The 13,209-nt window shown below is 60.3% G+C and overlaps 1 protein-coding gene across 1 annotated transcript in view; it reads right to left on the bottom strand.

Moving 5' to 3' along the window:
• Positions 1 to 475: 475 nt before the first annotated feature.
• NUP210 (nucleoporin 210) overlaps positions 476 to 13,209 on the bottom strand; it is an 88,007-nt gene continuing 75,273 nt past the window's right edge. The window contains exons 31-40 of the mRNA XM_075550895.1: positions 12,400 to 12,575; positions 10,514 to 10,734; positions 9,116 to 9,252; positions 6,974 to 7,097; positions 5,989 to 6,135; positions 4,201 to 4,448; positions 3,488 to 3,704; positions 1,863 to 1,958; positions 1,693 to 1,776; positions 476 to 657 (exon numbers count right to left, since the gene is read on the bottom strand). Coding sequence (XP_075407010.1) covers positions 557 to 657; positions 1,693 to 1,776; positions 1,863 to 1,958; positions 3,488 to 3,704; positions 4,201 to 4,448; positions 5,989 to 6,135; positions 6,974 to 7,097; positions 9,116 to 9,252; positions 10,514 to 10,734; positions 12,400 to 12,575 — 1,551 coding nt within the window. The 3' untranslated portion in view covers positions 476 to 556. The remainder of the gene's footprint in view (positions 658 to 1,692; positions 1,777 to 1,862; positions 1,959 to 3,487; positions 3,705 to 4,200; positions 4,449 to 5,988; positions 6,136 to 6,973; positions 7,098 to 9,115; positions 9,253 to 10,513; positions 10,735 to 12,399; positions 12,576 to 13,209) is intronic.

Genomic DNA, 13,209 nt, shown 5'->3' with positions numbered 1-13,209 from the left:
ACAGAGCCCCCAGAACATGGGGGCCTCTCACCCATTCATGTCCCTAGCTGCTTAGCAGCAGCTAGACCACAGGGGGCGGGTGACAAAGATGTTACAGGGAAAAAGCCCCCACAGGAATAATTACGTCATGACAAATCCTTTCCCTGAGAGCACTACAGTGCTATTATCTACAGACCAGTTCCAGCAGCTTCTAATGGCTCCAGCCTGGAGGGAGGGAGGGAGGAGCCAGAGCAGCTCCAGCCGATGAAAGCACAGCGCCAGGCTGTCCAGACACCCTGGACAACCAGGCATACATGGATGCGCCCAAGGCCAAGCTTTTTGAAGACCCCTAAAGAAAAGAAACCAAACTACACGCTACAGAGAAGCAGCAGCTACCAAGCATAGGCCACACCACAGTTCCATCCACACGGAGGCAACACAGCTGCCAGCGGCATGGGGGTCTGGGTGGGGTGTGGGTGTGGGGGGGCTCCCTCAGGGTGTCCAAGGCAGGGCCTGCACTGACATCAAATCTGCAACCCCCCCCCCAAGCAGCGGCCCAGCTTCATGAGTGGCCTAATTAGTGGGAGGCGTAGGCTGGGCTCCACAGCCCTGAGGGCGGGCTGGCTTTGCGACCAGGTGGCAGCGCGTGGAGAGGCACCGGAGATGAGGCGGAAAAATCTAGAGCAGAAAGAGACATGGAGTGAGTGAGTCACAGCGCAGGAGCGAACGCCTCATCCCTCTTGAGTCCAGCGGAGCCCATGTCCCCACGGCTGCAGATCCTGCTTGCACTGGCAAGGCTGGGCCAGAGGGCCCCAGGGCTCCCTGAACTGGGTGCGAGGTGGGCAGGGCGGCGGTGGTCTGCACCAAGCAGAGCACACGGGGGGCAGGGAGGGAAGAGCAGACTGCAGGCCCTCGCAGCAGCGTCCACACAGGGGGCCTCCCTATTCCCAGGGGCCACATTGCAGGCGAGAGGGGTTCCTCTGGGGCACAGAAGACAGAGTGCATGAGGGCGTGGGCATGGGGGGGACAATGCACGGGCTCTCCCAGGCAGGGGAGCTGGGAGATGCCCCACCTGGGGGAGCGAGGGAAAGGGCTGCTGGACAGTCCCCGGGTCGCCCCAGGCGCTCAGCCTCAGGCGTTTTAACGGCCTGAGAGGCAGCCTGGTAGAAGGCGGTGAGGCTGGGGTGGGTCTCAGACACACGTGGGAATCTTGCTCCCCAGGAGAAAGTGTATGTTTACACAGACTCCTTAAAGCTTGCCCTGTGGGGTTGGGAGATAGCAGCCCCAGAATTCCCGCGCCAAGGAGAGAGCCCACAAATGGGACTCAGTAGACATAGAGGCTGGCCAGATTCAGGGACCAACAGCTGCAGAGACAGGCCACCTCCTGGGGCAAGCTGTGGGTGACCGGGTGGTTGAAAGAAATGGGTTTTGCCAGTGTCCTCCATCAGGGGAAGCCTACTTCAGGACTGCCCAAGCCACCCGGAGTGAGCAGTGCCCCCAGAGCGCCCAGACACCGCCACAAACATGTGGACACCAGTCCCACTCAGGTACTTACAGAACTCTCCCTCTTGCCCTCTGCCCAACCCAGCCCACTGCCACCTGGTGCCCCTGCCACTCCCTGCTGCTCCTGTCCAGACCCCCTGCGCCCCAGATCCCAGCAGCTCCCTTTGCCCAGGGCCGGCCTGCGGAGACTCAGGCCATGGTGCTACTCACAGTTGGGGCTGTGCCTCGGGCTGGCTCTGGGTGTGAAGGCTGGCGTGGCAGAGACCTCTCGCGGGGTACAGACAGTGTGGTAGGCTGCAAGACCAGAAGCTGGTTGGAGCAGGGGCAGGGCTTGGGGTGGGGCTCTATCAGGAGAACCTCTACAGCTCGCCCTGCCTCACCTATGATCATGACCGCGGTCCCGGCCAGCAGGGCAAACAGCGTGAAGAACATGACTTGGTAGGAGTCCAGGAAATGCTGGAAGAGGCTGGTCCCATCTAGGGTACAAAAGAGAGGACCGTTCCCCACACTTCTGGGTCACAGCCCTGTCCATGCAGGTCTGGGGACAGTGCTCTGGCCAGTGTCCAGTCCCGGGGGCTGCTACCCAGTGCTGTCTTTCTCCACCTTGGCTACTGTGTCCAGACCCTGTTCTACCAAGACCCTGCTTCCTTTGAGGACACGTTCTCCTCCTGCAGTGTCTTCAGTGTCCACAGGGAGAGCGGGTTTCTGTAGCCCTGGGAGGGCAGCTGACCTGTCTGCAAGAGTGTGTGTACAGGTGCCCGAGGCACCAGCAAGGGGACGCCTTCGTGAGCAGGCTGAGAGGGCAGGGCACACTGGTGCTGGGCAGGTGGGACGAGACTTCGCTCTCGGAATCTGGACTGTGTAGAGCAGCGGTTCTCAACCTGTTTGAGGGTCGAATGACCCTTTCACAGAGGCAGCCCGATTCATAGCAGTAGCAAAATGACAGTGATGAAGTAGCAACGAAAATAATGTTATGGTTGGGGTCACCGCCACGAGGGTCACGGCATGAGGAAGGTGGAGAACCGCTGGAGCAGAGTGTGGTTCAGCACCTGCTGCAGGGCGCACTGTGTCCCCTCAGAAGACAGGCTGCCGCCCTGACCCTGCGTGTGTGGGTGAGTGTGAGCCTGCTGGGACGCAGCAGGTCCCGCTCCGTCTGGTGTTAGGTCAGCGGAGGCTGCACCAGGTAGGAGGGACCCTGGTCCTAAGTGCCTCAGAGTTGCTGCTTTGTCAGAAACAAGGTCCCGCACAGAAGGAGGCAGGGCGTGAGGGTGGAGCTACAAGCCACGCAAGACTACAAACCCCGTGGCTCCAGCCACTGAAAAAGACAAGGAAGTGCCTGTTCCTGTCTGTCCCTCGAGCCAGCAGATGGAGACAGACAGACAGAACACATACAGAAGGCACGCACGCCTGAGTACTTGTCCTGCCGATGCAATGAATTTGGCCTTCAGAACAGACACACTAAAGTCCTGCTCTTTAAAGTCACTACTTCCTGGTACTTTGTCACAGTGGCCTCAGAGACCAAGAGGGCACGTTCTACCCCAAAGCTGCCGCCACTCAGCAGCCCCGCACAGCAGGTGCTAAAAGAGAGGCGACTGACTAAGCGAACCCACATATTCCCACTTCATCCACAGTGCCTGGAGCGGGCTGGCAGTGCAAAGGCACCCACCACGTGGAGGGACACAGAGGGGGCAGAGTCTAATCGACATTCTTGGAAGTGCCCTGGCAAGGTTCTACGCTGTCTGTCGTGAGTCGGCGCGAGCCGTCTGCCAGGGCTGCCCGCTGTGAGACAGGCCACAGCGGTGCTGGAGCAGAGGATGTGTGTGGTGGGGGGGGGGTCAAGAAGGCAGATGGTGGGGCCCGAGGGCACGGAGCCCTGAATGAATGGCATGTGAGGCTGCTCCCCCTGGTGGCAGTGTCAAGAAGAGGGGAGCAAGAGCAGCTAGCAGGGGAAGGTGGCTTTCCTTTTCCGGCTCCCCCCTCGCGCCCCCAGCCACAAGTGACTTACGAGGGCCGGGCCCATGGCGATCCCTCACGAAGACCACAGTAACCGGCAGGGTGAGGGCTTGGCTGGTCACGGGACTTGCAAAGGTCAGGGCAGCCGACAGGGGCCCTTGGCTGCCGGCTGCTGGGTCGGCGACGCTGACTGTGTACGTGATGAAGCTGGGCAGTCCAAACGACTTCTCCTTCACGAAGGCCAGCACGGCCGGGGAGCTGGACTTCACCTGGGGACGGACAGTGCCCGGGGGAGCGGGCGGGTGCTGATGAGGCCACAGAACCCTGGGGAAGGGGGCTGTCTTCCTTCCAGGGCCCAATGGGCTGGGACCAGAGCCCTGCTTCCCAGGAGCACGGCCCCACTCTGTGGGCATTTCCGACGGACGGCAGGCCGATAACAAAGACAGGAAGCCGTCTACACCCAGGGTGATTCTCAGCAACGAAGAAATCACTATCGTCAATGAAGTGCTTAAAAAGGAAACTGACTCAAAATGGCACTGGATGCCACATAGCCAGCCGGGGGGGAGCAGGCTGCACCTGGCTCTGTTCTTGACAACACAGCAAGCCCAGGGGCAGACCCCGGTGCCGGAAGGCTCCTCCTCCGCTAAACCTGTCTTCGTGACTCAGTGTCCTGCATGCGCGTGGGATAAGCCCGTCCGGGACTTCCAACCACCCCCCCGCACTCCTGTCCACCCAGTCTCTCTGGAGTCTCATGGGCCCACGCACCTCCAGGCTCTCCAGCATCTCCGTGGCACCAAAGACCTTGACCTCGGAGCTGATGTAATGGTTGCTCAGCAGGATTTCCGCCTGGTCAGCGTAGAGCCCTGGGCTAAAAGGCACCTCGGCGCCCACCTGCTCTCCAGAGAAGCTGCCAGACAGCGAGGCCTTGACCACCAGGGCCGTCTTCTTCATGCTCAGGTGCTTCTGCTGCTTGTCTGTCAGCCTGCGCATCACGATGGCGCAGAGGTACCGGCCTGCAGATAAGGGAGCATGGTGTGCTAGCCCCCTCCTCTGACCTTGGTCAGCTCTGCGTCTCAGGACAGGAGCTGACTGTTGGCCAGCCACCATGCGAGACCCAATGGGCCATAGGTCAGGCCAGGCCTGACCCAGAGTAGAGGGGCATGAACACTGCCTGGGGAGCCCAGACCAGCCAGGCCCTGGATAGCTCCTGGTGGAATTGGGTCATCGATCAATCGAGTGGTGACCCTTACGAGGGTATGTTGCTGCACACCAGTGACCTCCTTTGGACAAAGTGGCTTCTCCCTGGCAGGTGCTGCCCATTGTATTAAATCAGGCCACACCAGAGTAGGGCGGGCCCGGCCCCTAGCCTTCCCCAGCAGCATCTTATCGGGGAGGTATACGTGGAAAAAAAAGCCTGGTGCAGGAGAGACAGTGTGTGGGCATCAGCCCCCAGACAAGGACCACCCAGGGCCATGGAAACGGAAGGAGACAGGGCAGGCCCTCCCTGCAGCACACAGCAGCGTTTTCCCGTGGCCGCCGGAGAAGACGAGGCAGAGGGGGCTGAGGCTGCATCCCCTCAGGGCCACTGTCTGCATTACAGGGGGCGACGGGACCACCATGAGTAGCCGTTGAGTGCGGGCCATGGGGTGACGCCCCGGGCTGAGCCCGGACCCCGCACATCGTGTACCTAGAGGAGACCGCTCCCCGTCCGACGGCAGAGGGTGGTGACCCTACTTTGGCACTGCTGCCAACGTGACCGAGATGTGGACGACCTCATTGGCAGGCTGGGTTAAGGACAGGCAGCCTCTGCTGGCCAACACTCCCGGCTCGGGCTGGGCAGAGTATCCTTAGCGCAGGGCCTTCGGAGGAACGGAAACGCTGCCACAGGAAAGTCACTTGCGCAAGGTGACTGGCAACTACTGGGGGACACACGGTGTGCAGACCCTGTGCTCAGTGCCTTGCAGAGTGCTAAGGTGACAAACTCCTGTACAGCTGTGAAGTGGAAGGACCAGGCAGTCACTCAGCCACACAGGTAACTTCAGCTTTCCTATTGTGCCCTGGTGCCCGGGCTCCGGACCCCTCCTGGCTATTTAACAGGGACCCTTCAACACCCTTGCTTCTCCCCAGAGCTGTTCCTTATGCCCAGCAGACCACCCTCCTTCCTTTCAGAAGGGGGAGTAGGCGAAGGTGCAGGGCCAACACCACAAGCTCTGAGCTAGAGAATGACAGACAACACAAGGCCAGGGTCCTGGCGCCAAAGTGCATGTGCACTTCCTACTGGGCCGAGCTGCCTGGTGGCCCTTGAGTGGCACAAACAGTGAGGTGCTCGGCTACGAGGGAGTTTTAAAAAGTTCCCGGGAAAATGGAAAAGAGACTGGCATGTCCCCTCCACGAACTGCCAGCACCCCCATCTTAGTGGAGAGGCTGGTTGCTCCAGCCCCTTCAGAGGTGCCGTGGAAGCCCGCCTGGCCCTCGGCTCCCCAAAGGTCAGGGCTTGGAATGACCCCTGGGGTACAGGAGGCAGTGCGTGCTTGCAGCTCCGGTCTCACTTACCCTGAGCAGCATCGAACCTGGGCTCCGCGGTGAAGATGTCCCGCGCGGGGAAGTCGAAGATGTCCTGCTGGAAGTGGATCTGGCACTTGATGAGGGACTCGGGGTGCAGGTTCTTGATGACATCCATTTGGGCAGGAGAGCACTCACCTGGAGAAGGACAGAGGGTGAGTGGGGTGTGAGCCCCCTCGGGCCCCTGCACCTGTCTCCACGGGCCCAGCAGCATACACAGAGGCCAGCGAGTCATGCGCACCCCGAGTGTGCCCTCCCTCCCTCCCTGCAGGGCCCACAGTTTATCAGAGGCAGGGATGAGCTGCACGGGCGCTTGGTCCCGCCTGCGTTCTAGAGGTGGCATTCAAGGCCACAGTGCAGAGGCTGGCCATTTCCCTTCTCGACACCGGGAGGACAGTGGCTCTCCCAGAGAACTCTGAGCATCAGCCAGCCACGCTGTGCCTTTGCCCTGAGGCGGGAACAGGAGGCTTCCGAGTGGTAATCGGCTGCCTCATTAAGCAGAAGGAGAACACGGGGCTCATCAATTTTACCAGGAAAGTGGTTTTTATTTCTAAACAACAAAACCAAACCTAACCTCTGCCCGTATTGATGGGTCGATCCTGGCTGCTGTGGGCTGGGGCTGCCCGGGCAGGGGCAGGGGCAGGGGCAGACTTTCTAGCAAGACTTGGGGAAGTAATTATGAAACTCACAATTGGCGACAGACTCGCACAATTCTTGGTTTCTGGGGTTAAAGGTATCAGAAGGCAGCTTATGCAACCCCAACGCCCCAAGGTTGAAATGTCTAGCTCAGAAGGCTTGATCTGGGGTGCCTGGAGATTCCTCCCTGCTGTTGCTGGTGGGGGGGGGGGCGTTCCATTTCTGGTACACTGCAGGCAAAGGGGAGCTGGGCTGACAGCTCCCTCTGTGCTGAGTTTGAGCCCCTCAGAAGGCCAAGCAACACTGCCCGCTCCCCCTCCCTGTCCCCCACTGTCCATACCTCTGAGGTTAGAGCTTCTGTCTCCCAAGGTGACGGTCACTCCTGAGGCTGAAGCTTCCTGGGAGCCAGACGGGACGGTGCGGACGTGATGGGCTGCGATCCTTGGAGGGGCGCTGACGGTGATCTGGGGAGGGAGTCATGGCCACGTCCCTCAACACCACTGTTTGCTGCAAGCTGGGCATTTTCAGAGCCCTGTGACGGCCCGTCCCTTCCACGGGGGAGAAAACGGGCTGGCAGCACAATGACTTACTGGAGTGTGGCCAGGCTGCGATTAGAAGCCTGGCTAGCCTAGTTACACTCCTGCGTCTGCCTCTGGCCCAACCGTCTCCAACCTGAAGCCACCCCCACTCTAGGCAGATGATGGGCAATCCGGAGAGGGATGGGCATGGAGCTGAGAGAAGCTCCTGGACTCAGGCCTTCTCCCGATGAGGTATGACAGCTCTGTGGCACACACTTCGCCCCAGAGACCAAGAATCAGCACCGCTTTTGTGGACTACATTTTGCCCTTGGGGCAGAATTCTCCAGAATCCCCTGCATCTGACATCATCTGGTAGAAACAGAACATACTTGGAATGAAATTCCCAGAATCCCTCAAGCCCTGGGAGAACCCTTAAATCAATTCCACCCCCTCGTACAGGATGGAGGAAGCCATTTCTCTCGGACCTCTCTAGCCTTGAGATCATGGCTTCCCTCTGGAGGCCCCACTGAGGTTCTCCAGCACTGCCTTAATATCTGACCAGAGGAATTTTTACTCTCAATCACCGACAAGGACCTGATTCTGGTAACAGGCTGGCTTCCTCTCACTGCCTTGTTCTTTTCCTGTTCATGAGCTGGACTGATTACTCCTCTGGCAACAGCAGATGGACTGTTTTACTATTTATTCCCCCAAATCAACCTGGCCCAAACGCAAACATGCACAGCCCAGGCAGGGAGCCCTCCCAAGGCCAGTGGGCCTAGGTTCTTGGTGCTCCTCTCGGCCCATCCTGCAACCAGCCCACCACATACGACAGAGCTGGCCTTGGAGGCGACGGTGTCTGCCATACTCCCGACCCTCCCCTGTAGAGCCCAGTCCGCCCGCCCGGCTCTCAGGCCAAGCTCTAGTGAATGCACATATCACTGGACGCTGTTGCTCCTCTGAACAGGTGCAGGGCACTTCCTGCCTCGTACACGAGACTCACGTTGTCAGGGCCTGATTTCCCCAACACAGTACACTTCTGGAGGGCCGGGGTAGGACTCACTCCTCCCCAGAGTCCCCGAAGCTCTCAGGGCTCTGCTTGGTAGAGCTGGCTGGCCCCAGAAATTGCACCCCACGCTCCACAACCACAGGCATCTTGGAAGAGCAGAGCCCAGGCGGTCTGCCACTCCAGGCACCTGAATACTTCCTCTGCCACCGCCCCCCCCCCCCCACCGCCCCATACCTTCCCTCTCACGCTCTGTCTGCTGGCGTGGTTGTCCCCACACACTGCACTCCACACCACTGCACAGAGCTTCCTGGGGTCACAGCTGCTCACCATATGATCAGCGCTGCCCCCTTCCCCCTGCCACAGCAGCTCTGCCCGCCCTCTCCAGAGCCCCCTCCCCGCCGCTCCCAGCTGCTCCTACTGAGGGCCCTGTGGAAAGTGGCTTTCTGCAGGCGGTGGCCCAAGACGCTGCGTTGCATGCTAAATACGTGGATGACTAGGTGAAGCTGCTGGGTCTGACCAGGCGCAGCTGGCTCTCAACGTGAGCTCACGGGGCACTGGGCCCGACCTTCCTCACCGATCATCCCCAAGTAGGAAAGCGAGCGGATTTGTTCCCCTCTGGAAAGGCATGGAAGGTGACTTGCTGGAAGTTTAACTTTCCGGTGGACACCACAGCTCGGTCTGGCTCGTCCACTCGTGGCTCCAGAGGAACACCCCTCCCCCCACCCCCACCAGCATCGGCGGCCTCCAGGTACCACAGGGCAGGCAGGCAGAATGGCGGGCTCAGTCTTGTCACGGAGCCCTGCGAGGGTTGGGGGGACTGCCCTCCGAGGAGAAGGTGCTGACCCGGGGCAGACGCAGGGGGCGGCAGAGCCCAGGCCAGCTCCTGCCTGACTGCCATGTTCAGCATGGCCCAGAGCATCAGAGCCGAGGAGGTCCTGCTCGGAGAAGGCCGGCCCACCTCTTTGTAGGTCCTGAGGTGCCCAGCCACCTCGTAGTGAACCGTCACAGGCCCCACGTCCCGGGCCACAGCCACGCCTGTCTTGGGATCCACATGGAGGACGCTGTTGGCTGAGGAGCTCCAGGTCCCTGGGATGCCTGGAAGAGAGGACAGTCCCATGCTCCCCTGTCTACACGGGCCGCAAGCCAGCCTCCTCGTGCCCCATACATGCTCCACCTCGACTCCCCCAGCCAGGCAGGTTGTCACCCGCGGCGTAGGACCTGCAGCCCTCTGTCCTTTGGGGGGCTGCTGTCCCCTCTGCACAGCTGTGGCTCCCACTTAGAAGTGACTGCTGGCCCCTCTCTGCATGAGCCTTCCCGGACCCCGCCCCCCAACACAAGCCCTCCAGCTCCCCTTCCTAGCCCACGTCCCCACTTGATGGCGACCTCATTCCCTCTCAGCACGCAGCTCAGAGCAGCCACCAACCACGGTGCTTGGCTGGGAACTCATTACAGCAGGCAACGAGTACAATGAAGACAAACCCAAAAAGGCAACAAGAAAACTGGATTTGCTTTTCTTTACAGGTAGCATTTCATTGGCTTTTAAAGTGAGTTCAATTAGCTAAGTAAAAGAGCCAATAAGGAAGAAAAGAATTTTGTAACGTAAATAGTGGTATATTCCGTCGGTGGAAGTAGGTCAACCAAATAGAGGGCGTGAAAATGGCTGAAATTTAGAAAGCGCTAAACTGGCCCGAGATTGTTGTCTCCTTAGAGGCATGTGGAACATGGCGGCCACTGCTAGCCCTCCCCTCTGCCCGCCCCCCCCCCACACACATACACACTTCCTCGGCTACGTGGACTCCACTTCAAATGTTCAGGAGCGTGGGGCACCTCTTCATGGTACCGGGTGAGGGGGCGTGTCCACACGAGTGGAAAGCTCAACTGGACGGTAGAGTCCCCGGGTGGTACAAACAGCTATGACCCTGGCTGCCAAACTGACGGATCAGAGGGTCGAGCCCACCCCAGGTGCCCAGACAGAAAGGTGTGGAAGTGTATGTCCAAGGAATGGGTCCTGAGGAGCAACGACACGCTCCCTTCTCGGACACACAAGCGCTGGAATCCACCTGACAGCGCCTAGTGACGGGGCTGGCCAACACCTTATGCGAAAGGAGCCTTTCCTTGGGGGCCCCATGGGCTCTATCGCTGCTACACAGCTGCCCTCGAGTGTGAAAGCAGTCACCCGCAAAACGTACATGAACGGCCTGTGTGCAAGACCAGGCGTAGGTGGGGCCTGGCCTCCTGCTCTACAGTATCACCTGGCTCTGCATGCCGTGACAGGGCACCCACACCCCCTTTCCCGTGAGTCGCTAGCCCACCCCCACCTATGGGACATGCGAAGGATAGGAACAGGCTTGCTTACCTTCCAGGCCGACCAGCATGGTGGTCAGGCAGAGGATGTCCCCGACCCACACGGCTCCCGGCAGCTCTGGGGAGATGGTCTGCCGCACGGGCAGGGGGACGAAGTCGGCGAGGCCCGCGTGCTCCGTGTCCCACACACTGAGCAGCGTCAGGCCCACGCTGATGGTGCGGATGACGCAGGTGTTGTTGGTGGCGCCCTTCCCAATCTGCACAAAGTCATCTCTGCACAGAATAGAGATTCGGTCTCAGGGCGGGAGGGCCCGGCTCCAGGAGAAGACAGGCGGTCGGTCCTCGGCAGAGCACATCTGTCAGCCCACTCAGGGCCCAATGTCATTCTGGGTCAATTTGGCCTCATCAGGGCCCGCCCAGCACTGACTCCGCACCCTCAGAACAGACGGGCCCGTGACGGGGGGACTGCTGCCATCGCTGCCCACAGTCTAGAATTCAAGGAAGGCCAGGTCGCCCTCGGTGAGGGCACAGGCCTGTACCACACAGGGGGCCTCTCTGTGCTGTGGACACGGGCTGGTCCCACGCACGACACAGCATGCCTCATAGGGTGCCCCACACACAACAGAACAAGGCCCCACAGCCTGGTCCTGTGCCACCCCTGGTGGATCAGACTGGGCTCTCTCGTGTCGGCCGGCTCTCAGGGCAGAAGCCAGGCTTCTCTTCCCGGTCCCTTCTCTTCAGCTGCACGGGGGAGGGGTGCGGATAGGGGATGGCTGTGCACCAAGTGCCCAGGCCGGAACCTCAACAGGGCTTCCTTCCTCTCTAAAAGGGGCGAACAGCACCTGTGGCCCAGGTTTGACGCAAGAATGAAACGAGACTAGTATCTACAGAGTGCTTAGAAACACCGTGCCGGGCCCTACATCAGTGCTCAGTCAACTCGAGCTCGTGGTCTGGGTGGAAGGGAGGCTACATGAGGAACCTGGGGCGCAGGGGCTGGGCTTCCTGGGTCAGTGGGTTCCTGGACCATGCCCCCAGGCTTGGAAGGCCTGGTGTGGCCTTCCAGGAAAACAGGTGCACTTCCCACAAGGGGGCTGCATCGATGGCTATGGTGTGGTGAGGGGCTTGGGAGAGCCTGGCCCTGCTCCCCCAGGGGCGGCCTGTACCCGTCGGACACGCAGGCAATTCGCTTCTCAGTTTCCACCGTCTCAGCTGACGGATGACCCTGGGGGCAGGGCCACGCTTCCCAGGAGGCGGGGTTGGAAGGGCGACCAGACCTGCCTTGATCAAGCTCAAGGGTCCACAGAGGCTGGACTCGTCCAACTCTCAGGCCTGCTCCGTTCCAACGCAACACCCCTAGAACGTGGCCTTGCATCATGCTCAGCGACAGAGGGAACACTTCTGTCTGGGGACGGGGAAGCCCATGCTGTAACAGGGCCACCGATACCGAAAGCCATCACTTTCCCCTCAGACCCACTTCCTCCTCCTGTGGCTGATCGCTGGTCCGTCTGTCCTCAGAGCCCAGGATCCCAGCCTTTCCAACACAGAATGGCAGGCCCGAGAACATGCCTTTCTAATGGCCCCCATGGGATGCTGCTGGGGGCGCTGTGAGACCCACTGGGATGCTGCAAAACACCTGCCCCGCCCTGCAGGCTCACCCTGACCTCCCAGGAGAACGGAGGCCTGCACTTGGGAGTCAGGGGGAACGTAGAATTCAAACCCCACTTCTTGACCGTGTGGCCCTGGACAAGTGGCCTCTAACCACTCTGGACTTCAGCGAACGGCTGCCACCAGGAGCCAAACAGCTGTCTCAGGGAAAGACCTGGCACGGGGCAGGCCTCCATCCCCGCTGGGGCCCTTCCTCGCCATCCCCTGAAGGCGTATGCCTTCATGACCCCTTCCTCGGCGGGGCTGGAGAAATCGGCCTCGCCCTCTCCCTACCTGTTAGTTGCAAAGTTGAGGACCGAGTTGTGAGCGTGGAAGATGTCTCCGGAGTTATCGTGGAAGTGGACAGTGAAGGTCATGGTCACCCCCAGGGGCAGGGCTGGCAGAGTCTCCTGGTTGTGGGTGTGCAGGATGGGGCTCACCGACAGCCTCAGGTACGAAACCGGGGTCACCTGGAGGGAGAGGGGCACCTGGGCTGCTGCCTCTTGGCTGGAGACTGGCCTCCCCACAAAGAAGCACCCCCCACAGCCACACTGGAGGGCTACAGCCCAGGCCTGGGAGAGCAAGACGTGGCGGCCATGTCCCCCTCTTCAAGGTGCTCAGCAGACCACACCATGGTGTGCACACACCGAGTGCCCGCAGGTCCCCAGCCAGAGCACAGCTGAGAGGAGCAAAGGAGGGAGGGGAGGGAAGAGGTGATCTCTGCACCTCAGGAGCCTGAGCTCCATAAAGGGCAAGCCGGAAGCTCTGGCTCTAGTCAAAGGGCCAAGGGCTGGATCAGTAGCCCCAATACACAACTGTGGAGATGGGAGGGCGGTCCACTGGTGTGTGTGGGGGGGGGGGGCAGAGTCAGGAAGGGGGTGTCTTCCTGCCAGGCCTCCACGTGGGACTAAGGAGATTTTCCTTAAGGGAATTAGCCTGGGAACCTAGCAGAGTCTAACAATTAGACTAAGAGGGGGCTTCTCTCTCTCTCTCTCTCTCTCTCTCTCTCTCTCTCTCTCTCTCTCTCTCTCTCTCTCTCTCTCGTCTGAAATTCAGAAAGAGGCTAAGAGGTTGCTAGAAGATGCTAAAAAGAGCATTCTGTTT

Source organism: Tenrec ecaudatus, chromosome 5 (assembly GCF_050624435.1).
Source record: "Tenrec ecaudatus isolate mTenEca1 chromosome 5, mTenEca1.hap1, whole genome shotgun sequence".
In the NCBI taxonomy this organism is placed as follows: domain Eukaryota; kingdom Metazoa; phylum Chordata; class Mammalia; order Afrosoricida; family Tenrecidae; genus Tenrec; species Tenrec ecaudatus.
Note: the sequence above shows the minus strand (reverse complement) of the source record. Positions and strands in the feature narration are given on the sequence as shown.